The 27,259-nt window shown below is 40.3% G+C and overlaps 1 protein-coding gene across 3 annotated transcripts; it reads right to left on the bottom strand.

Moving 5' to 3' along the window:
* Positions 1-302: 302 nt before the first annotated feature.
* Positions 303-25,509, bottom strand: ZNF484 (zinc finger protein 484). 3 transcript variants are annotated; one of them, XM_029920049.1, is made up of 5 exons: positions 25,279-25,509; positions 20,326-20,370; positions 12,232-12,358; positions 11,852-11,944; positions 303-3,997 (listed from the first exon to the last, which is right to left on the bottom strand). In XM_029920049.1, exons 2-5 carry the CDS (start codon positions 20,338-20,340, stop codon positions 1,692-1,694), a joined length of 2,541 nt encoding a protein of 846 aa, XP_029775909.1. In that variant the 5' UTR covers positions 20,341-20,370; positions 25,279-25,509; the 3' UTR covers positions 303-1,691. The 3 variants fall into 3 exon arrangements, with proteins under 3 accessions (XP_029775909.1, XP_029775910.1, XP_029775911.1); XM_029920050.1 differs by lacking the exon at positions 25,279-25,509 and adding an exon at positions 15,236-15,266 and having other exon boundaries at positions 20,326-20,343; XM_029920051.1 differs by lacking the exon at positions 20,326-20,370.
* Between the last annotated feature and the right edge of the window lie 1,750 nt (positions 25,510-27,259).

Genomic DNA, 27,259 nt, shown 5'->3' with positions numbered 1-27,259 from the left:
AAATCACACCTAGGCACACCACAGTGAACTGCTGGCAGCCAAAGACAAGACATACATTTTGAAAGAGGGAGATAAAAAGTTAAAAAAGCACATTATCTTCAAAGCTTATTTTCCAAAAAACAATGGAAGACCTATGTAGATTAATATAAATGAATGTGGACTCTGAGACAATGATTGACCACATCAACTATACACAAAATCCAAAAGCATGACATTAATACTATGTAAACCAAGAGGGAAATAAAGGAGCTAATGTTCTAGCTCTTCACCTCATCCAGAAAGCTTTGAAAGGCTAAAATAGATAGTGCTAATTTAATTAATTTATTTTAGCCTTCATTAAGTGAAGTATGCATACAGTATTAATATCTGATGCAGTAAATTTTAAGGCAAAAAAGAACATTAGTGGCAGTAAGAATGAAGATTTCATAACAATTAAGTTTCAATTAACCAGAAAGAGTATAACAATTCTAAATCTGAATGTATGTAGAAACAAAGACAAAAATGGATTGACATAAAGGAAAGACAAATTCACAAATATTCTGGAAGATGAAACACTTCTTTAAGAATCTGTTAGAAGGAAAGACAAAAAAGTCTGTAAGAACACAGAGGGTCTTCAAACACAGTCGGATTAATCTGTAGAGACTGGGAGAGGACAAGAGGATTACTCTCCTGAATGTGCGACTCTGTCTTCTCAGAAAACAAGCTCAAATGCGAACAGTAGTGTCCCATAGTCAGCTGGCACTAATGGCCATGTAGAAAATGTACCAACCAAACTTCCATGGAAGGAAAGAATTCTAGGTTTTGAAACCCATTTTCTTAATTTGTCTCTTTTCCAAACAGAATCTGTAAAAAATAGATTTCTGTGGATGAGGCTGACAGTTCAAAGTGCTGACCTCTGGATCTTCGACCCGAGTCCCATGGTCTCAGGGCCAGTCCTAAGGTGACAGGTAAGGAGTCTGTGGGGCTGTTTGCCTCATTGGTCACTCTGGGGATATAGCTGGGAGAACTTTATGCCTCTTAGGTGTGAGTTACCTAGGCCATGGCAAGGAATTAATAAATAAGGGAACATACTGGTTAATAAGTAGCGAGGCCTATGAATATTCAAGTAAGCTTATGGTTCCAATTTACCCATCTCAAAGTCAAATAAAAAAAATGTTTATCCAAATTTCTACACACTAATAGATACTATAAACAATAAATAAGAGTGACTCCCAAAGGGGGAAAAAGTCCTTTGTGTCTTTAATGTCAGTTTTCACAAAAACTCCTGGCTTCTCTTTATTATAGACCAAAATTGTCTATACTTTTGCCTTGATTTCAGTGTCCTTAGAAATGAAAAAAATTTTTAGCTCTCTGCTCATTAAGGACTTTCTTTAGTCAACAAGGAATACTTTTGTTACCCAGGACATGAAAAGCTCAACAGCCCTGAACTTATAAAGCTGCTTCTCCATAATATGAAACAAGAAAGACTAAGTCCTCTTCTTGTAGATTTGCTATTATTTGCAGGGGCTTGACTATCCCAGTACCTGTCCAGTAACTAAGTGCAGCCATCATAGATTGTTTATACACTTTCTCCAAAGTGGCTCCCGCATATGTATAATTGGACATCAGCTCTGTGATCCAGACATTCATTCTTCTGACCAGAGGTAGGGTGGCTTTGGTTACCTCCTGTGTCTTAGTCACACAGGAGCCTCTCACTTCTTGGTATCCCCACACCATGCTTGTGGCACTGGACATGTTACTTCCCCAGTATTCGATTTCTGATGTACACTGAGCTGTGGCCTGCAGTTTAAGGCTTTCTTAAAATCACTACCTTTATAGGTCTTCTGTTTAGCATGAATTTTCTGGTGTTTAATAAGATTTGATCTGATGGTGAAGGCTTTTCCACACTCAGCACATATAAATGGTTTCTCTCCTGTGTGAATTCGATGATGCTCATGGAGTTGTGACTTCTTAATGAAGGCCTTCCCACAGTCACTGCATTCATAGGGTTTCTCTCCAGTATGAATTCTCCGATGCCGATTTAAGTGTGATTTCTGGATGAAAGACTTTCCACATTCAGCACAAATATAGGGTTTCTCTCCTGTATGAATCCTCTGATGCATAATTAGTGTTGATTTTCTTGCAAAGGCTTTCCCACATTCGCTGCACTCATAGTGTCTCTCTCCAGTATGAGATTGCTGATGTATATGGAGGCCTGACTTCCGAGTGAAGGCTTTTCCACAGTCACTACATTTATAGGGTTTCTCCCCAGTATGAATTTTCTGGTGTGTAAAGAGATTCGACCTGTCAGTGAAGGCCTTTCCACACTCAGCACATCTGTAGGGTTTCTCGCCAGTGTGAATTTGCTGATGTACATGAAGTTGCGACTTCTTAGTGAAGGATTTCCCACAGTCACTGCATTCATAAGGTTTTTCTCCAGTATGAATTCTCTCATGTGTAATAAAATGTGACTTGTGGAAGAAGGCCTTTCCACATTCAGTGCAAACATAGGGTTTTTCTCCTCTGTGAATTCTCTGATGCATACTTAGTGTTGACTTCTGGATGAAGGCTTTCCCACACTCAGTGCATTCATAATGTCTCTCTCCAGTGTGGCATTTCTGATGTATCCTGAGCCGTGACTTCCAAGTGAATGATTTTCCACAATCACTGCATTTATAGGGTTTCTCTCCAGTATGAATTTTTTGGTGTTTGATGAGATTTGACCTGTCAGTAAAGGCCTTCGCACATTCAGTACATATATAAGGTCTCTCCCCAGTATGAATTTTCTGGTGTATAATGAGATTTGTCTTGTGAGTGAAGACCTTCCCACATTCTGTACATATAAAGGGATTCTCTCCTGTGTGAATTCGCTGATGCACATGGAGTTGTGACTTCTTTATAAAGGACTTTCCACAGTCACTGCATTCATAAGGTTTCTCTCCAGTATGAATTCTTTCATGTGTAATAAAATGTGACTTCCGTATAAAGGCTTTCCCACATTCAGTACATACATAAGGTTTTTCTCCTGTATGGATTTTTTGATGCATACTTAGTGTGGATTTCCTTGTGAAGGCTTTTCCACATTCAGTACATTCAAAATGTTTTTCTCCAGTATAATTTTTTTTATGTATATTGAGGTTTGAATTCTGAGGAACATTTTCCCCACATTCACTGTATTCATTGGGTTTTTCTCCAGTATGAATTCCCTGGCATCTGAACAGATCTGACTTCTGGATAAAGGCTTTTCCATATTCACTGCATTTACAGTTATTCTCCTCAGTTTGAGTTTCCTCATGACTTGACTTGAGGCAAAAGTCCTTCTCATATTCAGTGCATTTGTAGGGTTTCTCTCCTGTAGAAACCTTCTGAGGTACAGCAAGTTGGGGCTTCTGACTGAAGACTGTCTCACTATGTTCATGCTGTTTCTCTTGAGTATAAATACTTTCTTGTGCAAACAGGTGTGACTTCTGGGTGAAAGTTTTTACATAATCAGAAAATAAATTGAGATTCTCCCCAGTATGAGTTTTGTGATGGTGAATGAGAGCTTGCTTATGACTCAGAAGTTTCTTACACTGGTTATATTCACAATCATTCATTTTTGTATGAGAATTCACAGGAGTGAAAATATTACCATATCCAGTAACCTTACCAATATTTTCTGTTGCACTGTTTCTATAATTATATAAACTTACAATATGTTTCAAACTCCTTCCAAATAAGTCATAGTTCTGGAGTCTTTTTCTTGCAGGAACAAGGTATGTGTTTACATGTTTAGTTTTCCCAATGTCCTTATATTCACAGTCTCTCTCATTAGCTACTGTTTCCTCGTCGATAAAGGCGACATGACTTACACTTTTGTTCTGGTATTCCTCACATCTCTCTGTCTGTTTGTCATCTTGCCACAATTCTTCGAAAATGAAATATGGGTTATCTCTTGTAAAGAGATTAATTCTCTCAAACTGGATTGAAACTTCTTCAGACATTCCCTGCTGTAAAGTTTCAAAACCAACATCCCCATCTAAAAAAGAAGGGAAAAAAAACACACACACACAAAGAAGAGTTAAGAACATAAGAGGGATAATATATACAGGTGATTTAGGGTGAATACAGAGAACTTTGAGAAGCTTTATATAACATATGCACACAAAATGTAAATAATATAGTATTTGTGATAGATTTATATATAAGGTATAGCAATAAAATGAACTGTTATGTTACATTTACTAAACAAGCAGTGGCAGCTAGATGCACTAGCATTGTCCTAAGTTGTATGCTAACTCATGTAATCATCACACCCTTTCGCTTTTGGTATCATGCTTGTCTCTATTTTACAGATGAGGAAACTGAGTCACAGAAGAGTCAGGTAATTTGCCCAAATCAAATGTTTAGTAATTGAAGAAGACGAGTGTCAATCTGAAGCCACATGAGCTCCATGTATGTAGCAGAACTACTTAGTAAGGTGTCAGAGGGACAAAGTGACAAACTATGTGGCTTAAAAGAACTTCTTTTAAGCCACATGGGTCTAGATTCTTATTATAGTTATTATTCTTATCCTATTATTCTAGTTATCCTTCATCCAATAATCTCCTGCTTTCTCCTTCCCTATTGATCACTGTGCCCTAAATACCAATTTATTTATAGAGTAAAACTATTGTACCTTCAGTTATTCTGACTTAGCCAAAGGGCAAAAATATGTATGATTCACTTTTTTGTTCTGGTTTGGGGTGCAGACATACATGCACTCAACAGGAGGCACATAACAGCAGACAGGAGTGGCTGGCTGAGCAGGGCCTAAAAGCTGTCCCTCAAAACCTGTCCTCTTCCTTTCTTTAGTTTTCAAACCCACTGAGAGAATTTGTCATGTGTTAGGTAATAGGCAGTAGCTCTATATAGCTATGACAGGATAAACATGGTGTTTTGAGCAATGAAATCTAGCACCTAAGATGAACTAGTAAAAAAAAATATGGGATTAGCACGTCCAAGTAAGGTTAGAATAAACTAAAGACTTGAGAAAATACAGACATGGTTTTGAATAAGAGGAGGAGGGCATCTAAGTGATATTTTCTAAAAGAGAAATGTTAGTAGAAATGGAAGAAGGAATTATTTGAGAAGATGAATCACAGGCAAAGTAAAAAAAAACCACAATAGAACATGATGAAATTTTGAAAGGTGAGCCATTCACTCTTAGCACGCTGCATTGTAGCTCTTTCCTTCATACAAGTGACCACCATATGTGCCCTAAAATGCAAAAGGCATCAGTCATTCCTCTGAGTACTCTATACAAGGGCCAATACCTGCTTGAGACACACAACCAACAGTGACAGCGTAAGACTCATTTCCCTGACCCAAGCCTAGTGTTGGTCACAACTTATGCTGGAATTGAGACCCTTGATTTCAATCTAAGACACACATCTGTCCCTAAATGCCAACTATAACTTTCAATATATATATATGACAGAGGACGTACCCTCACCCCAAATTTGGTTCAGATGTCAAGAGTGAGCATGTAATACATACACCAACAAGGTACGAAAAGGCTCACTGCTCAGCACAAGCAGTCAGGCTGACTGCACATATGAGCTTCCCACCAGCATCAAGGGTGGGAGCACCTGGGCTTTCTTCTAGGTTTGCTCAGATGTGGAGCAGAAGGCAATGAAAGAGGGACGAGGCTTAGGAGATGTCAGCAGTCAGACATCGAAAATGAAGTCAGATGTGACACCTAAAGCACAAGCCACAAAACTAAAATCAAGAAGTGGGACTATATCAAATTTAAAAGCTACCGTGTGGACAGTAAAAGAACCCAACATCAAAATAAAAGGAAAGCACACAGAATGGGAGAAGACATTTGCAACCATGTATCCAATAAGAGGTTAATATCCAAAATAGATTACAAAACTCCTGCAACTCAAAAGAAAAAAACCAACCTAATTAAAAAACGGGCAAAGGACAAGAATACTCTATCCAGTAAGGTACACATTCAGAATAGAAGGAGAGATAAAGAGCTTCCCAGACAAACAAAACTTACAAGAGTTCGTGACCACTAGCCTAATGGGGACTCTATGAATGGAAATGAAAGACCAAAGGTGATCAAGAAAAGAAAGGAACAGTAAAATCTGTAGAAATAACAACAAAACAAGTAATAAAATGGCACTAAATACATATCTACCAATAATTACTATGAATGTAAATGGATTAAATGCTCCACTGAAAAGGCAGGGTTCAGAATGGGTAAAAAAAATAATAATAATAAGACCTATCTATATACTGCCTATAAGAGACTTGTTTTCGACCTAAAGATACCTGCAGGTTGAAACTGAGGGGATGGAGAAACATTTCCCATGCAAATGGATGTCAAAAGAAAGCCAGAGTAGCAATGTTGCTATCAGACAAACTAGATTCTAAACCAAACACTATAACAAGAGATGAAGGGCACTGTATCATCACAAAGGGGCCTATCCAACAAGATCTAACAATTGTAAATATTTATGTTCCCCAACATGTGAACACCCAAATATATAAAACAATAACAAACATTAAGGCACTCACTGATAATGATACCATAATAGTAGGGGACCCTAACACCCCACTTACAGCAATGGACAGATCATCTAAGCAGAAAATCAACAAGTAAGCAATGGCTTTGAATGACACACTGGACCAGATGGACTTAACAGATATATTCAGAACATTTCATCCTAAAGCAGCAGAATGCATACCCATTCTTCTCAAGTACCTATGGGACATTCTCCAGAATAGATCTCATTTAAAAATGCATGGAAACAAATCAAAATGAAACACGATGGTCCAAAACCTTTGTGATGCAACAAAGGCAGTCCTAAGAAGGAAGTAAATACCAATACAGACCTACCTCAAGAAACAAGAAAAATCTCAAATAAACAACCTAACCTTACACCTAAGGAAGCTATAAAAAGAACAACAAAGTCTAAAGCAAGCAGAAGAAAGGACATAATAAATATGAGAGCAGAAATAAATGACATAGAAACCAATTTGACAATAAACTATTTAAAAAAATGAAAAAAAAAAAAAAGAAATGACATAGAACAAACAAAAAAACCCCGCTAGAACAGATCACTGAAACTAGGAGCTGGTTCTGTAAAAAAATTAATAAAACTGATAAACCCCAAGCCAGACTTATTAGAAAGAAAACAGAAAGGGCTCAAATAAATAAAATCACAAATAAGAAAACAACAACCAACACCACAGAAATACAACCAATTACAAGAGATTATGAAAAACTATATGCCAACAAACTGGACAACCTGGAAGAAATGGATAAATTCCTAGAATCATAAACTACTGTAAGAGAAACAGGAAGGAATAGAAAACTTAAACAGACCTAGAACCAACAAAGAAATTAAGTCAATAATAAAAAGAACTCACAACGAATAAAAGTCCAGGGCCTGATGGCTTCACAGGGGAATTTTTTTTTAAGTTTATTTATTTATTTTGAGAGAGACAGAAAAAGAAAGAGATAGAATCCCAAGCAGGCTCCACACCATCAGCACAGAGCCCTACGTGGAGCTTGATCTCACAAACCGTGAGATTATGGCCTGAGCTGATATCAAGAGTCAGATGTTTAACCAACTGAACCACCCAGGCACCTCCACAGGGGAATTCTACCAAACATTTAATGAAGAGTTCATCGCTACTCTTCTCAAACTATTCCAAAAAACTAAAAAGGAAGGAAAACGTCCAAATTCATTCTATGATGCCGGTATTACCCCCATACCAAACCCAGACAGATCCCACAAAAAAAGAGAACTACAGGCCAGTATCTCTGATGAATGTGGATGCAAAAATTCTCAGTGAGATACTAGCAAACAGAATCCAACAGTACATTGAAGGAATCAACACCCCAAACAAGTGGAATTTATTCTTGGACTATAGAGGTGGTTTAATATCACATATCAATCAACAGATGCACCAACATTAATAAAAGAAATGAAAAGACCGATATGATCCTTTCAATAGATGCAGAAAAAGGATTTGACAAAGTACATTCATTAATGATAAAAACCCTCAACAAAGTAGGTAATAATAAAAGCCATATATGAAAACCCCACAGCTAGTATCATCCCCAATGGGGAAAAACTGAGAGCTTTTCCTCTATGATCAGGAACAAGACAGGGATGTCCACTCTCACCACTGTTATTTAACACAGTGCTGGAAGTCCTAGCCACAGGAATCAGACAACAAAAAGAAATAAAAGGCATCTTGAGGTACCTGGGTGGCTCAGCCGGTTAAGTATCTGACTCAGTTTGGTTCAAGCTATGATCTTACAGTTTGTGAGATTGAGCTCTGTGACAGGCTCCACTCCATCAGGGGAGGCTGCTTGGGATTCACTCTCTTCCTTTCTCACTGCCCCTCCTCCACTCTCAAAATAAATAAACATTAAAAAAAAGAAGAAATAAAAGGCATCCAAATCAGCAAGGAGGAAAGCAAACTTTCACTATTTGCAGATGACATGAGACTCTATTTAGAAAACCCAAAAGAGCCCACCAAAAATCTGCTGATACAGGAATTCAGTAGTGTGCAGGACACAAAATCGATGTATAGAAATCAGTTGCACTTCTATACACCAATAATGAAACAGTGGAAAGAAAAATCAAGGAGTCAATCCCATTAGAATTGTACCAAAAACCGTACTATCCCTAGGAATAAACCTAACCAAAACGGTAAATGGTAACTTATAAAACAAAATAAAGGAGCATAGAGGTGGAAAAAAGAGAGGAAAACTAGGAAACAGACTGTTAACTATAGAGAATAAACTGATGGTCACCAGAGGGGAGGTGGGCAGGTGGACAGGTTAAATCGGTGATGGGGATCAAGGAGGGTACTGTGGTGACGAGCACCGGGTGTTGTATGTACGTGATGAATCACTAAATTCTACTCTTGTAATTAATAGTACACTTCATGTTAACTACCTGGAATTTAAACAAAAACTTGGGGATAAAGTGGGCAAAGGCATTTGCAATGACATGGATGGAGCTAGAGAGTATAACGCTAAGCAAAATAAGTCACTCAGAGAAAGACAAATACCATATGATTTCATATATATGTGAGTTTAAGAAATAAAACAAATGAGCAAAGGGGAAAAAAAAAGAGCGGGGAGGTGAGTAGGGAGGAAAGGGGGGATGGGTGAAACAGGAGACGGAGGTTAAGGAGGGCACCTGTGATGAGCACCCGTGTTGTATGGGAGTGCTGGATCCCTGTGTTGTACTCCTGAAGCTAATGTTACACTGCATGTTAACCAGAATTTAAATAAAAACTTAAGAGTAAATAAATACCATCTAAATCAGAAAAAAATGGGCCAAGGAACTGAATGGATATTTCTCCAAAGAAAATATATGACAGGCTGGGGTTGCCCAGATGGCTCAGTCAGCTGAGCGTCTGATTCCTGATTTTGGCTCAGGTCATGCTCTTAGGGTTGTGAGATCGAGTCCCATGTCGAGCTCCATGCCTGGTGTGGAGCCAATTTAAGAGTCTCTCTCTTTCTCTCTCTCTCTCTCTCTCCTCCTCTGCCCCTCTCCCACCTGAGTTTTTTCTCTCTCTCAAAAAAAAAAAAAAAAAACATACATGACAGGCTGACTGATACATGAAAAGATGCTCACTCATAATCAGGGGAATGTGAATTAAAACCACAATGAGATATCACCTCACGCCTGTTAGAATTTCCATCATCAAAAAGACAAGATTACAAACGGTGGCACAGATGTGGAGGAGAGGGAGCCTTTGTGCGCTGTTAGTGACATTACAAACTGGTACAGCCACTGTGGAAAACAGTACAGAGGGTCATCCAAAAATTAAAAATAGAACTATTATCTGATCCAGCAACTACACTTCTGGGAATATATCCAAAGAAAACAAAGACGTATCTGCAACCCCACATTCACTGCAGCAATATTTACAACAATCAAGACATGGATACAACCTAAGTGTACATCGATGAATGAATGGATAAAGTTGTAGTGTATATATTCAACAGAATATTATTAAGCCATAAAGAAATGAGGAAATCCAACCATTTGCAACAATGTGGATGGACCTGAAAGCATTATGCTATTATGCTAAGGTAAGTGAGAGAAAGACAAACACTACGTAAATGATAACCTCACTTAAATATGGAATTGGGAAAAAAACTAAATTCATAGAAAAGGAAATCTGACGTGTGGTTACCAGAGGCAGAGGGTAGGAGAGAGGGACTGGAGGGAGGTGGTCAAAAGATACAAAACTCCAGTTGTTAAGCACCAGAGATGTGATGCACGGTGTGCTGACTAGTGCTAGCGCTCCTGTACAGCATACAGGAAAGTTGTTAAGAGAGTGATCCTGAGTTCTCATTTCAAAGAAAAAACAATTCTTCCTTTTCCCTTTCTTTTGTTTTTATTGTACCTATATGAGAAGATGGGTTTTATCTGAACCTACGGTGATAATCATTTCACAGTATATGCAAATCAAACCATCATGTTGTTTATACAGTGATATATGTCAGGTATTTCTCAATAAAACTGGAAAGAGAAATGAAGTCAGAATCTATTATAAGATATATGATGTGATGTTCAAAATATTTTATTAGAGAAACACAACTTAAAGTAATAATTAGAAATTATAATCTATTGGATTAGCCAAATTATTAGAAATTCTTAGAAATGGACAGGGATGTAGAGAAACTGATGTCCTTGTTGACTCATGGGACTGTAGAATGACACATCCAATCTAGAAAATAATGTGGTTACACTTCATCAAAGAAAATATTTTAACCCACGATAAGGCAATCCCATTACTCTTCTCCAAGAAATCCTCATTCCCAAAGAATAGTTCACGAAGAAATTTACTGCAGTACTGACTGTAGTCCAGCTGGGAGGCCAGACAAGAAAATGTCCTGTCTCTTCATACTATGGAATCTATGCATCGGTTAGAAGCAATGAACTAGAAAAACACATTGCAACATGAGCCAGTTTAGCGCTAAGAGGAAAGAAAAAGAAAAAGAAAAGAAGAAAGGAAAGGAAAGAAACTGAGTTGGACATACAGCATGGTACCATTTCTACAAATAAAAATACCAACAATTTAAATCTTACAAATACTCCACAAATTCAAGGATAGAGAGCAAACATATCAACTATATTAGAGCAATTACCTTTAAGGATAAAAACAAATAGGGGGAGTGAGAATTAAAAAAGAAAAATAAAGAAACAAAATGGGGGGATGTTAGATACATTGATAATGACTTAATTACAAACTAAGGAATAACATTAACTTAATTTCCTATAAACAAGGTACAGAAACTTTTTGTAAAATGTCCAAATAATTAGTTAGAAAGATGAAGTCAATGTTGTTACACTAGCCAGCTAAAAAGAAAATGTCAGGAACATAACTACTGATGCCATACACAGCAGATGCTGTCTCCCAAATGTAGTGAGGGTGCCCTCAAAGTCAACAGCTGGAGGAGACACATGGGACATGATACAGGAAGGCCATCTCTAAGTGACAATTTGGTAACACTAAGGTGAAAGAGAGAAAATGAAAAGAAGCCAGCAAGAGTGAGACCCACAGTAATTTTTTAAAAAGGTATTTAATTAAAAATAAAATAAAATAAAAAGGTAAATCAAAGAGTATCTAAATGTGTAAGAGAAGGATTTAAGACCATGATGTGATGGAGGTAAAGAGAATAAAAATGCTAGAGAAAGGGAGAAAAACCATAAAGCAGGCTCCTAGATCCAAAGTAGGGGTAGGGGTAATTAAAAACCACTGCCTCCTAGAAAGTCAAGCAAAGACAAGGACGACAAGACAGGAAGGGGCCTTACAGTGGGAACGGCCTTCCGACAGCCAGGACTGCTCGTGGCTCCCTACTCACCGAGACAGCGGTGACTTGGGATGTCACCATCTAGCACACATGGCTCTTCTTGCTCCAAGTGGAAAATGACTTCTGGTTTGGGAACATGACACCCTGTCAACAGGAAATGACAGAAGACTTGGTTTCAGAAGCGATTCAATGAAGCATTCCGTCTACTTTTCAGAAAAGTTCATGCAGAATAGAGGTATAATCATAACACAACAAATGGACAATTAGTAACATTGAACAAAATAAGGACACAGCTATTACACACTTCAGATGACCTGCAGTCGTTAGAATTCCCACACACCTCCGAAATCCCACAGATTTCAAAAATCCCTCTGAGAATGAAAATATACCCAAACAGGTGCAGCCTTACCCCACAGCTGAGCTGTACTTACCCACTGAGATCAGGTTGAAGTAGTTTTCCAGCATTACATCCCTGTACAGGCTTTTCTGAGCAAGGTCTAAGTGCAGCCACTCCTCCCTGCTAAAGTCTACCGTTATGTCCTTGAATGACACTGACCCCTGCAAAAATACATTCCTATTCAATGTGAACAGTGAGGATTGAAGAATGGAAACCAAATATTTAGGAACTTAACTTTTAATAATTTTCATCATGCTACAACATATAAGGTTCACTAAACACCTATATTTTATATTATTATTTTAAGGATAAAATAAATCTCATTAAAAATATGCCAGTGCCTGGGTGGCTCAGTCAAGGTTAAGCATCTGACTTTGGCTCAGATCACAATCTCACGGTTCACGAGTTTGAGTCCCACAAAGCGCTCCCCTTAGAGCCTGGGGCCTGTTTCAGTTTCTGTGTCTCCCTGTCTCTCTTCCCCTCCCCCACCCCCTCTCAAAAATAAATAAGCATTTAAAAATATATACAACCACAGGAATCTATTCCCAAAACCAAGAGCACACTTTACCCACTGTATGTTAGCCAATTTGACAATAAATTATACTAAAATAATAATAATAAAATCAATCAATCAGTCAATCATGCCATTCTTTCTGTAGTACTGATAAAATTCTGGGTTGTTCTGGTTATGTTTCTACTGGGTTGTTCTGGTTATGTTTCTATGTCCTGGTTACAAAGAAATAAACTGTGAAAATTCATAAAACTTTATGATATGTGCATTCTTTTCTATGCCATATGTCATTAAAACTTCATTTAAAAAATAAAATATAGGGGTGCCTGGGTGGCTCAGCCGGTTAAGCATCTGACTTCAGCTCAGGTCAAGATCTCACCGTTTGTGAGTTCGAGCCCCTCATCAGGCTTTGTGCGGACAGCTCAGAGCCTGGAGCCTGTTGTTCAGATTCTGTGTCTCCCTCTCTCTCTGCCCCTCCCCTACTCATGCTCTGTTTCTCTCTGTCTCAATAATAAATAAACATTAAAAATTTTTTTTAATTAAATAAAATATATTCTGCATTTCATTTTGCACTTACTGATCCACTGAATAAATCCATTCTTTCTTTAAAAAAGATAATTAAAATAGGTACTTTAAAAAAACTTCAGTGTGGTACTAGCATAGAGAGAGACATATAGGTCAATAGAGTGTAACTGAGAATCCAGAAATAAACCCCCATATTTATAGTCAATTGATACGCAATGCAGGTGTCAAAACAACTTAAAATGGAGGAAATGAAAAAAGTTTTTCCAACAAATTGTACTGAGACAAGTGGATATCCACAGATAAAAGAATGAAATTGGACACCCACCTCATACCATATAAAAAAAAGTTAGCTCAAAATGGATCAAAGGCGTAAATGTTTTTATAGTTAGCCAAATTTACATCTTAGCTAAAAGGGTAAATCCTTGTGATGCTGGATTTGGCAATGATTCCTTAGATATAAAATCAAAAGCACAAGCAACTAAAGAAAAAAACAGAGGGGCACATGGGTGGCTCAGTCAGTTAAGTGTCTGAGTTTGGCTCCAGTCATAATCTTGCACTTCATGAGTTCAAGCCCCCTATCAGGCTCTGTGCTGACAGCTCAGCACCTCAACTCACTGTCTGTCTTGTCTGCCTCTCTCTCAAAAATGAATAAACATTAAAAAAAAAAAAAAGAAAAAGAAAAAAGAAAGTGGACTTCATCAAAATTTAAAAATGTGAGCTTAAAAGGATATCATCAAGAAAGTGAAAAGACAACCCAAAAACTGGAACCAAATTTTTGCAAATTATATGTCTGATAAGGGACCTATATCTAGAATATATAAAGAGTTCCTGGGGCGCCTGGGGGCTCAGTCGGTTGGGCATCTGGCTTCAGCTCAGGTCATGATCTCACAGTGGGTTCTCTCTCTCTGCCACTCTCCCACTGGTGCTCTCACTCTCTATAAATAAATGAACACTTAAATGTAAATGGATTAGACATTCAAGGTAAAGCAAAGATCGAATAAATCCCACGTGATCATGGAGAATGATCCTTTTAATATACTGTTTAAAAAAAGTTTATTTTTATTTATTTTGAGAGAGACAGAGAGCAAGCAGGGGAGGGACAGAGAGAGGGAGACAAAATTCCAAGCAGGCTCTGTGCCATCAGTGCAGAGCCAGATGCGGGGCTTGAACTCACAAACTGTGATATCATAACCTGAGCCAAAATCAAAAGTCCAATGTTTAACTGAATGAGCCACTCAGGCACCCCCTTTTAACGTATTGTTGAATATAGTTTGCTAGTATTTTGCTAAGAATTTTTGCATCTGTTTCATCAGGGATCTTGGTCTATACTTTCTGTAGTGTCTTTGTCTGGCTTTAGTATCAGTGCCCCTTCCCCACTTGCACTCCCTCAAAAATAAATAAACATTAAAAAATAAATGTTTGCTAGAATTCACCTGGGAAGTCATCTTGTCCTGGACTTTTGTCTATTGGGAGTTTTTTTTCATTATCAATTCAATTTCACTACTAGTAAATGGTCTGTTTAGATTTTGTATCTTCCAGATTCACTTTTAGAAGATTGTATGTTTTTAGAAATTTATTCATTTCTTTCCGGTTTATTTCTGGGATGCAAGAATGGTTTAATGTCCACAAATCGATCAACACGATACATCAAATTGACAAAATAAAGATAAAAATCATGTAGTCATCTCAAGAGATGAAGAGAAAGCATTTGACAAAATTTAATAACTGTTCATGAAAAAAAAAATAATAAAACCTTCAACAAAGCACGTTTAAAGGGACTATATCTCCAGGCACTTTGGTGGCTCAATCAGTTGAGAGTCTGACTCTTGATTTCAGCTTGGGTCATGATCCTAGGGTTGTGAGATTGAGCCCTGCAGTGGGCTCTATGCTAAGCATGCAGCCTGTTTAAGATTCCCTCTCTCTCCCTCTGCTTCTCTCCCCTGCTCACACACACACACACTCTCTAAAATAAAATAAATAATTAAAAATAAAGGGAACATACCTCAACATAATAAAGGTCGTAAATGACAAACCTACAACAAACATATACAATGGTGAAAAACTGACAGGTTTTTCTCTAAGATCAGGGGCAAGACAAGGATGTCCACTCTCACCACTCCTATTCAACACAGTACTGGAAGTCTAGGCCACAGCAATCAGAAAGGAAAAAGAAAAGGCATCCAAGATGACAAGGAAGAAATAAAACTGTCATTATTCACAGATGACACAGTACTATACCTAGGAAATCCTAAAAACTCCATCAAAAAGTATTAGAAATAGTGAATCCAGTAAAGTTGCAAATGCTAAATTAACATAAAAAATACAGATATTGGTTGTAGCAGAAAGACAAATTAAGAAAACAATTCCATTTACAACTGTATCAAAAAGAATAAAACGCCTAGGAATAAACTTAATGAAAAAGATAAAAGACCTGTACCCTGAAAACTATAAAGTATTAATGAAAGAAACTGAAGACAACACAAATGGCAAGATATTCCATGCTTATGAATTAGAAGAATTAATAGTTAAAATTCCATATTACCCAAAGCAATCTATAGATACAATGTAATTCTTATAAAAATGGTAATAGTATCTTTTACAGAACTAGAAAAATACTAAAATTTTTATGGAACCACAAAAAAAATCCAAATATCAAATGCAATCAAAGAACAAACCTGGGGGTAGCACAATCCAATATTTCAAGAGATACCACAGAGGTACAGTAAGCTAAACAGCATAGTACTAACACAAAAAAAGACACATCGATCACTAGAAGAGAATAGGAAGCCCAGAAATAAACCCAGGCTTTATATGGTCAGTTAATCTACAACAAAGGAGGCAAGAATATACAATGGGGGAAAACGTCTCTTCAATAAATGGCATTGGGAAAATAGGACAGTTACATGCAAAAGGTTGAAACTGAACCACTTTCTTACACCATACACAAAAATAAATTCAAAATGGATTAAAAACCTAAAGGTGAGACAGGAAACCATCAAAATCCTAGAAGAGAACACAGGCAGTAACTTGACATCAGCCTGAGAAACATGTTTTTAGATATGTCTCCTCAGGAAAGGAAACAAAAGCAGTGATAAACTATTGGGACTATGTCAAAACAAACAACTTCTACACAGTGAAAGAAACAATCAGCAAAATGAAAAGGCAATCTACAAAACAGGAAAAGATATTTGCAAATGGTATATCAAATAAGAGGTTAATTTCCAAAATATATAAAGAACTTATACAACACACACCACAAAACCCCACAAATAATCTGATTAAAAATGGATAGAGGACCTGAAGAGACATTTTTCCAAATAATGGGGAATCTGGGTGGCTCAGTCAGTTGAGTGCCTGACTCTTGATTTCAGCTCAGGTCATAATCTCACAGTTTGTGTGTTCGAGCCCTGCACAGGGCTTTGCTCTGACACATCGGAGGAACATGGTTGGGATTCTCTGTCTTCATCTTTCTGTCCCTCCCCTGGTCACACTCTATCTCTCTCTCAAAATAAATAAACATTTAAAAAAAAGACATAAAGATACTTAAGGGTGCCTGCTGCTTAGTTGGTTAAGCATTTGACTTCGGCTCAGGTCATAATTTCACAGTTTGTGGATTCGAGCCCCGTGTAGGGGTCCATGCTGACAGCTCAGAGCCTGGAAGCCTGCTGCAGATTCTGTGTCTCCCGCTCTCTCTGCCCCTCCCGCTACTTGCCCCCTGTCTCTCTCTCTCTCAAAAATAAACATTAAAAAAAAAGATAGTCAACAGACACAAAATATGCGCAACATAACTAATCATTAGGGAAATGCAAATCAAAACCACAATGAGATATCACCGTGCACCTGTCAGAATGGCTAGAATCAAAAAGACAAGAACGAAGTACTGATGAGGATGTGCACTGTTGGTGGGAATACAAACTGGCACAGCCACTGTGAGAGACAGTGTGGAGGGCCCTCAAAAAGTTAAAAAATAGAAATACTATATGATCCAGTCATTTATTCAAAGAAAACAAAAACACTAATTCAGAAGGATATATGCACATCTATGTTTATTGCAGAATTATTTACAGTAGCCAAATTATAGAAGCAACCCCAGTGTCCACATCAATAAATGAATGAATAAAGATGTGGTGTGCATATATGGTAGAATATTCCTCAGACCAAAAAAAAGAATGCAATCTTGCAATTTATGACATGGGGGACCTAGAGAGTACTATGCTAAGTGAAACAAGTCAGACAGAGAAAGATAAATACCATGTGGTCTCATATGTACAATCTAAGAAACAAAACAAAGCAGAAACAGACCCATAAATACAGACAACAAACTGATGGTTGCCAGAGGGTAGGGGTAAAATGGGCGGAGGGGGGTGGGAGATACGGACTTCCAGTTACAGAACAAGTAACTCATGAGGATGAACGGTACCGACTAGAGTCCGTACTGTGACACGGGGACAGATGGTGGCTACATTTGTGGTGAGCATAACATAGAGACTTATCGAATCCCTGTGCCATACACCTGAAACGAATACAATAATGCATCAACTGTACTTCAGTAAAAAAATAATTAAAAAATAAAAGCAAAGATTGAGACTTCTGGTTCTAAAAAAAATGGAGTAAGTGCACTTTACCCTACTTTTTCCTGCTAAATAAATACCTAAAAACCTAGAAAAATACATAAATTATTTATATTTATCCACATCCTTGGCTTTCTCTCAAGAGCTTTTTTTCCTCCCCCCTCTTCAAGAGCTTTCTTGACAGTGAAACTAACTGTGGCACCTTTGGGAATCCTGATAGCCCGGATTCCCCACATCATCAAGTCTGGCCCATGTTTGCTCAACAATTCTCCCCTCAACCCATCTCAACTCTCGTATTTCACTAAAATCAGGAAGAAGAAACTTGGCTATATCTCCAATCTTTTGCTTGGAAATCTCCTCAGAGAAAAATCCAAGTTCATCACTGACAAAGCTGTTTTCCACGTAACTACAGGACAGACTGCAGCAAGGCCTCTGCCACCGTGCAAGAGGGCCCGCTCCTCCAGTTTCCAGTAACACACTCCTCACTTCCTTCCAATCATCATGAGCAATAGCTCTAACAGCCGTTTCTCTCAAACCTTTGTGGGGCACACGGGAGGCTAAGTTGGTTTGGCGTCCTACTCTTGATTTTGGCTCAGGTCATGATCTCACAGTTCTTGGGATCAAACCCCACGTCAGGCTCCACACTGACGGTGCTGAGCCTGCTTAAGATTCTCTCTCTCTTTTCCTCTGCCCCTCTCTGCTGCTTGGGCTCTCTCTCTAAAAAAAATAAAAATTAAAAAAAATTAATAAAATAAAATAAGCAGTTCAACTGAGTTCACAGGGATTGCCTTGGAGAAGCAGGAATCTGAGAGCTAAATGAAGTTCTATGAAGCCTCAAAAAACTACTTGACTGAGTAAATATAACTTTCATGATATTCAAAATGAAATATTTGCTTTTAAAAGTTAAAATGCAAGGGGTGCCTGGGTGGCTCAGTCAGTTAAGTGTCTGACTGTGGCTCATGGTTTGTGAGTTTGAGCCCTGCTTTGAGCTCCGTGCTGACAGCTTGGAGCCTGGAGCCTGCTTTGGATTCTGTATCTCCCTCTCTCTCTGCCTCTCCCATGCACACGCTCTGTCTCTCTCTCTCTCTCTCTCTCTTTCAAAAATAAATAAACATTAAAAAATTTTTAAGTTAAAATGCAAAGAACAAAGAGATAAACATAATTTAAAAATATATAAGAATATGCTTACTATAAAATAATTTACACTTTTCCAAAAAAAAAAATCAGTGAACAACTGACAAGATGGGAACAAACGCCCTTGTCTCTTGTCACCACTAAGTGCATCTAGAAGCCACAGACATCACCCATAAAACGAACATGAGAGTACTCTCTCTACGGCCACAGAAGAAAAGGCAAAGTGGCTAGGGACACAGCATGAATTCCCGAAGACTCCCTTATACAGCCCTGACAGGTGCTAGAACATTCTACAACCCAGAATCACCAAGAGCACACAAAGAGAGCTCAAAGAAAAGTCCGCTCTCTCTAGCTAAAAGATCATCAAAGGGGTACCCTAGAAGGCAGAAAACTTTTAGGGAAAATATACTCTATCCAAACACAACAGATTTAAAAAACCAAAGAAACAAAAAACTTTGGGCCTGACCCCACGTCCATCAGCAAAGATCCAGCGCGGAGCCTAGACTCCCACTCTTGCCTGGCTGAACGAAGATGCCCCTTCACGCTCCAATGGTGTGGTGTGGGAAACAGCAGGAAGGAGCTGGAACTTTCATCCATACACAGTAGCAATAAAATTTTAAAAATAGGCCAACATTCCTCATTAATATAAGTCCTTAAAAACTATTAGCAAATAAAATATGTAAAAAGAAGTATATGCCATGATCAAATGGGGTTTATTCAGAGGTTGCCAAGCCTGGCTCACTATGTGGAAACCGATGTAATCTATCACAGCAGGAGGCTCAGGAAGTAAAACCCCACAACCAGGTCAAGTAATGCAGAAAAAGCATCTGACAAGATTCAACATCTATTCATGATAAAACCTCAAAATTTTGTTTCACAAGGTAGTCCCTGGACAAGCAGCAATGACACCCTGTTGGGATCCCAATCCTGTTAAATAAGAGTCGGAAGGCACGTGCCAGCGTGAGCTCTGCTTTGCAACAAGGGAAAACCCGTCAGTGTGTTCCTAACAGCTTCGCTGTCACAGACGCTGTTCGCTCTCCATTCAGCTGAAAAGCCATCAAAAATGTTCTCAAACATCAAGAACCAGGAAATCTTTACTACAGATGAAATAAATTACTTATCAACAATATAACCCAGTATCTCATTTCCATTATTGCCATGTCTTTCAGGAAGAACAGTTCAAAGTTCACAGCTGTATAAAACCAAACAACTCACATATATCTATACTCCAAGCTTAACCTGGAGTCGATAGTCACTTCTTTTTTCCCCTCTGATCTTGGTGTTTATTAATTTACACTTGTCCATCTTACTATATAGACTATTAGATACCTCCTAAAATCCACTAGAAAACAAAACAACATAAATATACGAACAAATAAAAACTTACCAGGGACTTGGTCATTTCTGGCTTTTCTGGGAAAGAGGCAGAGATCTGAGAAGAGATAGACAGAGGGACAGATGAGAGAAGGCAGTGGGCCAGAGCCCCACACGTGGACACATATCTCACCTGACCCAAAAACTCATTTCCAGAACATCATAAAAAATCATCTTGAATTGCACAAAAATTTATTTTATTATTTTTTTACTGTTTATTTTTTCAGAGAGAGAGAAAGAGGCAGAGAGAGAGAGTGAGTCAGAGAATCCCAAGCAGGCTGTCTGCAATCAGCGCAGAGCCTGACATGAGGCTCACACCCAGGAAACGTGAAATTAAGACCTCAGCCGAAATTGGACACTCAGCTGACTGAGCCACCCAGGCACCCCTGCACAAAAATTTAAAAGCAGGAATTTCACCACAGCATGGCTAACAATAAAATAAAAAGGCTAGAACATATTGATACCCAATAATTGTAAACTCCTTAAATAATTTATAGACCATCCTGAAAACATAAAGACACATAAAATTAAATTACAGTAGAAAAATATGTTAAATTGACAAGTAAAAGATGTATCAAACAGTATGGTTCCATTTTCACTAAACAATACACGTGTACATACACATGCACACATACATACATACACACATATGAGTGCATTCATACAGAAGAAAGAAAATTATCTGGAAGGAAATCTACCACATTAAAAATAGATTACTTGGGTGATGGTAAAATTATAGGTAATTTTTAGATTCTTATTTGCTAATAAAACCAGGTAACTGTTTTTTCTTTAATGTTTATTTATTTGGGGCACCTGGGCAGCTCAGTTGGTTAAGCCTCTGACTTTGGCTCAGGTCATGATCTCACAGCTTGTGGGTTCGAGCCCCACATGGGGCTCTGTGCTGACAGCTCGGAGCCTGGAGCCTGCTTCCGATTCTGTCTCCCTCTCTCTCTGCCCCTCCCCTGCTGCACTCTGTCTGTCTCTCTCTCTCCCTCAAAAATAAATAAAAATTAAAAAATTGTTTTTAACAAATAAAAATAAATGTTTATTTATTGATTTTGCGAGAGAGATAGCGAGTGGGAAGGGGCAGAGAGTAAGGGAGGGAGAATCCCAAGCAGGCTCATTGCTGTCAACACAGAGCCCGATGCAGGGCTCGATCCCATGCACTGTGAGATCACGACCTGAGCTGAAATCAAGAGTCAGGCAGTCAACCAACTGAGCAACCCAGGCACCCCTGGAAGCAGGCTCTAATCAAGATGCACACATTGGTCATTGTGTGCCTTTGACCTTAGACCTATCCTCCCCAATATCTTTTCATGACAGACTTTAAAAATAATTTTTGCTTTGAACTTTTATATTAAAAGTATTCCTATTAAATAGACTTTTTGGATACTGGGCCAAGTAGGGCTGGAGTCTGAAAAAGAGATTCTGAAGGCTCATTATGTGCTCTGACACAGGGATCTGTGGAAACGCAGAGATCCTGCAGAGACATCACCACACGGTGACAGCCACTCAGCTGTCCTTCCAAGGGCCTCGTACAGTGTGCGACAGGTGGCACAGGGGAACAATGAGAATGTGGAGCCCAATCAGTGTCTGTCTGAATCCCAGCTCTTCCATCTTCTGGCTGCGACACTCTAGAGAACTCACTTCAAGCTCAGGTTCCCCATCTTCATACTCTTTAGATAAACAAACTTAGAATACTCGAAAAGCACACAAATACTCAGTAAATACTAGTTGCTGATGTTATTACAGCATCAGTAATGCACGCAGAACGCAATCGCTGTACCAGCGTCATCTGACTTCACAGTCCCCTCGCGTCGTCGCCGACCTCGAGCCCCCGTTCCTCACTCCCACTCCGCAGCCGGCCCCACACCGACGTCCTGCGGGACCCATCACTCACACCTCAGAATCACTGTTCCCACACCCTGCTGCCCACGGCCCCCAACTCACCCATTCCACAGTTCCTGACCACAGAACCTCCAACACTCTAGCCGGATCGTCCTGGCTCACCACCAGTAAATTCCAGGCCCCACAAAGGAAAAACTCCTCCTATATGTTTTTCTTCTATTCTCAGTATTCCTGGTGACCGTGTGTGTGTTGGAAGAGGTCGGGGGAGGGGGGGAAGGGATCCCTACACTAAGCAATTCTGCAACACCAGCTGAATGTCCTACAATTTAACTAAATCCCGGCGTCCTCTGCTTGGAGTTAGCATCATATGGCACAGGTTGAGGGCTCCGTCCCATGAGAGTGCCCCCACCCCAACTCATGCTAATCATGAGTCCAGGCTGTTACCTGTGCTTATTAACTGGTATAAATGAGAGGTTCCCAGAACCCCCAGCTTGCGTTCCATGAATTTGCTAGAACAGCTCACAGACCTCAGACTAACATCTGACTTCCTGGATTACCGATTTAGTGTACAAGGACATACCTCCGGAACGGCCTGATGGGAGAGATGCACAGAGCGAGGTATATGGAAAGGGGCGCCGCACTCTCCCAGCGTCTCCATGTGTTCAATCCAGAAGCTCTCCAAACTCCAACCTTTCAGGGTTTTATGGATGCTTCGTTATGTACAGATGATTAATTAAATATCTGGCCACTGGTGTCTGACTCAACTTCCAGTCAGGGGGTGGGTTTCAAGTCCCAACCCTCTAATCACATGGTTGGTTCGTTCCCCTGGCAACCAGCCCCCTTCAAGTGGTTATCTAGAGGCTTTCAAAAAATTACTTCATTAAGATAAAGTCAGGTGTGGCTCAAAAGAATTTATTATGAATGATGAAAATACCTATTTCACCTTCATCTCTCTGGAGCTATTTCAGGAGTCAGGAACAAAAGGTGCCCTGGAGCTCTTATCATTGAGGAAATTACAAAGGTGTCAGGACCCATGTGCTGGGAACCATGGACTAAGACTAAAATATTTATTATATGACAATGTCACATGCTCCCATTACTACCTCCACACACTTTTTGTCACTACCTCCCATGCATCCGCATCAATCATCCCAAGAGTCCCCAACCCAGATGCACCTGCACCTGCACCCAGGCACACATTCTGCACTCACACCACGCCACTGGGTCTGTATCATTAGCTTTCCCCACAAACTTATACACACACACACACACAGAGGAAGGAACCCACCCAATGATCAAATCTGGGGATATTCTTGAATTTTAAATATAAAAATAAAAAACACATAAATCCAAAGCCCTTGTGAAATAAGAGATTATTTAGAGAGAAAATTTTCAGAGAATCAAGATGCCTCATCTGCAGTAATGAAACTTAAATGATAACAGAAATTGGACTTTTCTAGGGCGCCCGAGCGGCTCAGTGGGTTAAGTGCCTGACTCTTGGTTTTGGCTCACGTCATGATCTGATGGTTCATGGGTTCAAGCTCCATGCTGGGCTCTATAATGGTGTGGAGCCTGCTTGGGATGCTCTTTGTCTCTCCCTCTCTCTCTGTCCCTCCGCTGCCCTCTCTCTTGCAAATTAAACAAATAAACTTAAAAAAAAAGTTAAAAAAATATTTAAAAGGACATTTCTCTATGAGGGCTAGAAAAAGACATTTTCAGAAATAAAGGTACTTACAGATTATATCTATCTTTATCTGACAAAAATACTTTAAGAAGTATTCCAGATAATGTAAATTGAACCAGGTGAGAAATGCCTCACAAAAATACTGTTCAGCAATAATTTTTGCAAGAGATATAATTATAAAAAAGGACAATGATGGTGACGGGATGAAGCCATTAAAGGTAAAATTAATAATATTCTATGATAAAACATTTCTAATTAAAACATTAAAAAACATGTTATATGGGGTATAGAATGGAAACATGAACAGAAATTTAATCACTACAATGAAAGATAAAGTCTGAAACAGAAAAAATGGGGCGCCTAGGTGGCTCAGTGGGTGGAGCTTCTGACTCTTGACTTTGGCTCAGGTCATGATCTCACGGTTGGTGGGATCAAGACCCGCACGGGACTCTGTGCCGACAGCGAGGAGCCTGCTTGGGATTCGCTCTCCCTCTCTCTGCCCCTTCCCTGCTCATGCTGTCTCGTTCTTTCTCTTAAAATAAATAAACTTTAAAAAAAAGGAAAGAAGGAAGGAAGGAAGGAAGGAAGAGGGCACCTGGGGGGGTCTCAGTTGGTTAAACATCCAACTTGGGCTCAGGTCATGATCTCAGCAGTTCCAGCCCCACTTTGGGTGAGCTCAAGGCCCCCCGTCTTCTGGGCCCAGGCTCTGACAGTGCAGAGCCTCAGTGGAATACACTCTCTCACTCTCACTCTCTCTCTCTCTTCCCCTCGCTCACTCACACTCTATCAAAAAATAAACTTAAAAAAAAAGTAAACTGATAAGCCTAAATAAAAGACAGAAAATCAATTCGGATCTCGGTCTCTCACACCTCATATCCCTCATCCTCTTTCTCAGCAGTTATCCGCCCCCACGGATCCACGGCCCCGCATCTCCCCGAAGATCAACCCTGAGACCCCCTCCCCAACCCCATCCCTCCCTCGCGGATCCAGCGTCTAGACCCCACCGGCCCCATTCTCCCTCGCGGATCCGCCCTCAGAGATGCCACTCACCCCCATCTCTCCCCGTGGATCCGCCGTCCCCATCCCTCCCTCACGGATCCAGCGTCCAGACCCCATCGTCGCCATCCCTACCCGACGGTCCACCGTCAGAGATCACACTGACCCCGACTCTCCGCCGCGGACCCACCGTCCAGACCCCACGGACCCCACCCCTCCCCGCGGACCCGCCCTCAGAGATGCCAGCTACCCCATCTGTCCCAGCGGAGCCACCTTCGAGACTCCACGGATCCCGTTACCGCATCCACTGCCCGCCCCCGGCTGTGCCCGGATTGCTAACCACGGACATCAGCGACGCTTCGTCGCTCGTCTCCCGGTGCCCGCATCGCAGACGCCCTTACCCATCACCCGCGCGCTCCCAAAACAGCGGCTGTTTACCTCAGGCGGCTCCTAAACCCGGCCGACTTCCTTTCTCGCTCGGTCCCAGTCCCTCCGCGGCTCCTCACGGCGCCGCCCGGCTGTGCGCATGCTCCGCAGCGGCTCCTCGGCGGTCGCTCGCCGGTGCTCCACACGGCTCTCGGTTAAACGCGGCTCCTCCAAATGGCTGACCGGAGCCAACATGGCGGCGCCCACTAGCCGCCAAGGCCTGCGGGCGGCCATGTTGGGGTGTCGTACGGACCGCGGAGCTCAGCGTTGTGTGGGCAAACGTGGTTAAGCGTAGGTTCTGCTCTGGGGCTCAACCAGGAAATAACAAGAGCGCCTCCCCATCAGCCGCTGGTCCCCCTGCTCGCGTGGACTCAACGCCAACATTTGAAACAGTCAGCAATTATAGAACGCTTCACCCAAATAGCAAGGTACACATTCTATTCAAGCACCAACGGAGCATTTGCCAAGCTGCATCACAACCTCGGTCACAAATCTTATCAAATTTAGTAAAACTTAAATCATACAGCCTACTTCCTTTGGACACAGAGTCAAACTAGAAATCAGCAGCAGAAAGACAACAGGAAATGAACACTTGTAAATTAAATTTGTGTGTGTGTGTATTTTTAAGAGAGGGCGCAAGCTGGGAAGGAGCAGAGAGGGGGACAGAAGATCTGAGGCAGGCTCTGCGCTGACAGCAGCAAGCCCCATGCAGGGCTTGAACTCACAAACCAGGAGGTCATGACCTGAGCCAAAGTCCAGCGCTCAATTAACTGCACCACCCAGGTGCCCATAACACTTGTAAATTAAACAATGCAGTTCTTTTTTTTTTTTTTAATGTTTTATTTTTGAGTGACAGAGAGCGCCAGATCATCAGCGGGGAGGGGCAGAGGGAGAGGGAGACACAGAATCCGAAGCAGGCTCCAGGCTCTGAGCTGTCAGCACAGAGCCCGACGCAGGGCTCGAACCCACGAACCGTGAGATCATGACCTGAGCAGAAGCCAGATGCTTAACCAATTGAGCCACCCAGGCGCCCCAATAGCAGCACTTTCAACAATAGCCAAATTACGGAAAGAGCCTAAATGTCCATCAACTGACGAATGGATCAAGAAGATGTGGTTTATCTATACAATGGAGTACTACATGGCAATGAGAAAGAATGAAATCTGGCCATTTGTAGCAAACTGGATGGACCTCCAGGGTGTCATGCTAAGCGAAATAAGTCAGGCAGAGAAGGACAGATACCATATGTTGTCACTCATAGGTCTATCAGGAGAAACCTAACAGGGGACCATGGGAAGGGGAAGGAGGGGGAAAGAAAGTTAGGGAGAAGGAGGGAGGCAAATCATGAGACTCTTAAATACTGAAAAACTGAGGGCTGAAGAGGGAGGAGGAAAGGGGGTGGGGGGTGATGGGCATGGAGGGGGCACTTGTGGGGAAGAACACCGGGTGTTATATGGAAACCAACTTGGCAATAAACTATTAATAAAAAAAATTAAAAAAATATAAAATAAAAAATAAAACAAATGAACAATCAAAACAAAATAGAAACACATTCAAAGATACAGGCAACAAACTTTGGGTAACAGCAGGAAGAGAGTAGGGGGTTGTGGAATAGGTGAAAGAGGTCTAGGGGCACAAGTCTCCAGTTATAAGTCATGGGAGTGGAAAGCACAACAGAGGGAATGTATTCAGGGAATATAGTCAATTATGCTGTAACTTTGGTGATATATGGCAACTAGACATCATTGGGATCATTTCATAATGTATAAAAATATTGAATCACTATAATGTAGGGCTGAAAGTAGTAGGATATTGTATGTCTATTTTCATTTATACTTTGAAAAAAAATACACATGGCTGGCAATAGAATGTTAAAAATGTGTTGGGGCGCCTGAGTGGCTCAGTCGGTTAAGCCTCCGGCTTCGGCTCAGGTCAGATCTCACGTTCGTGGGTTCGAGCCCCGTGTCAGGCTCTGTGCTGACAGCCAGCTCAG

This window comes from Suricata suricatta, chromosome 13, assembly GCF_006229205.1.
Source record: "Suricata suricatta isolate VVHF042 chromosome 13, meerkat_22Aug2017_6uvM2_HiC, whole genome shotgun sequence".
Lineage (NCBI taxonomy): Eukaryota > Metazoa > Chordata > Mammalia > Carnivora > Herpestidae > Suricata > Suricata suricatta.
This window is presented reverse-complemented; position numbering and strand designations above follow the sequence as displayed.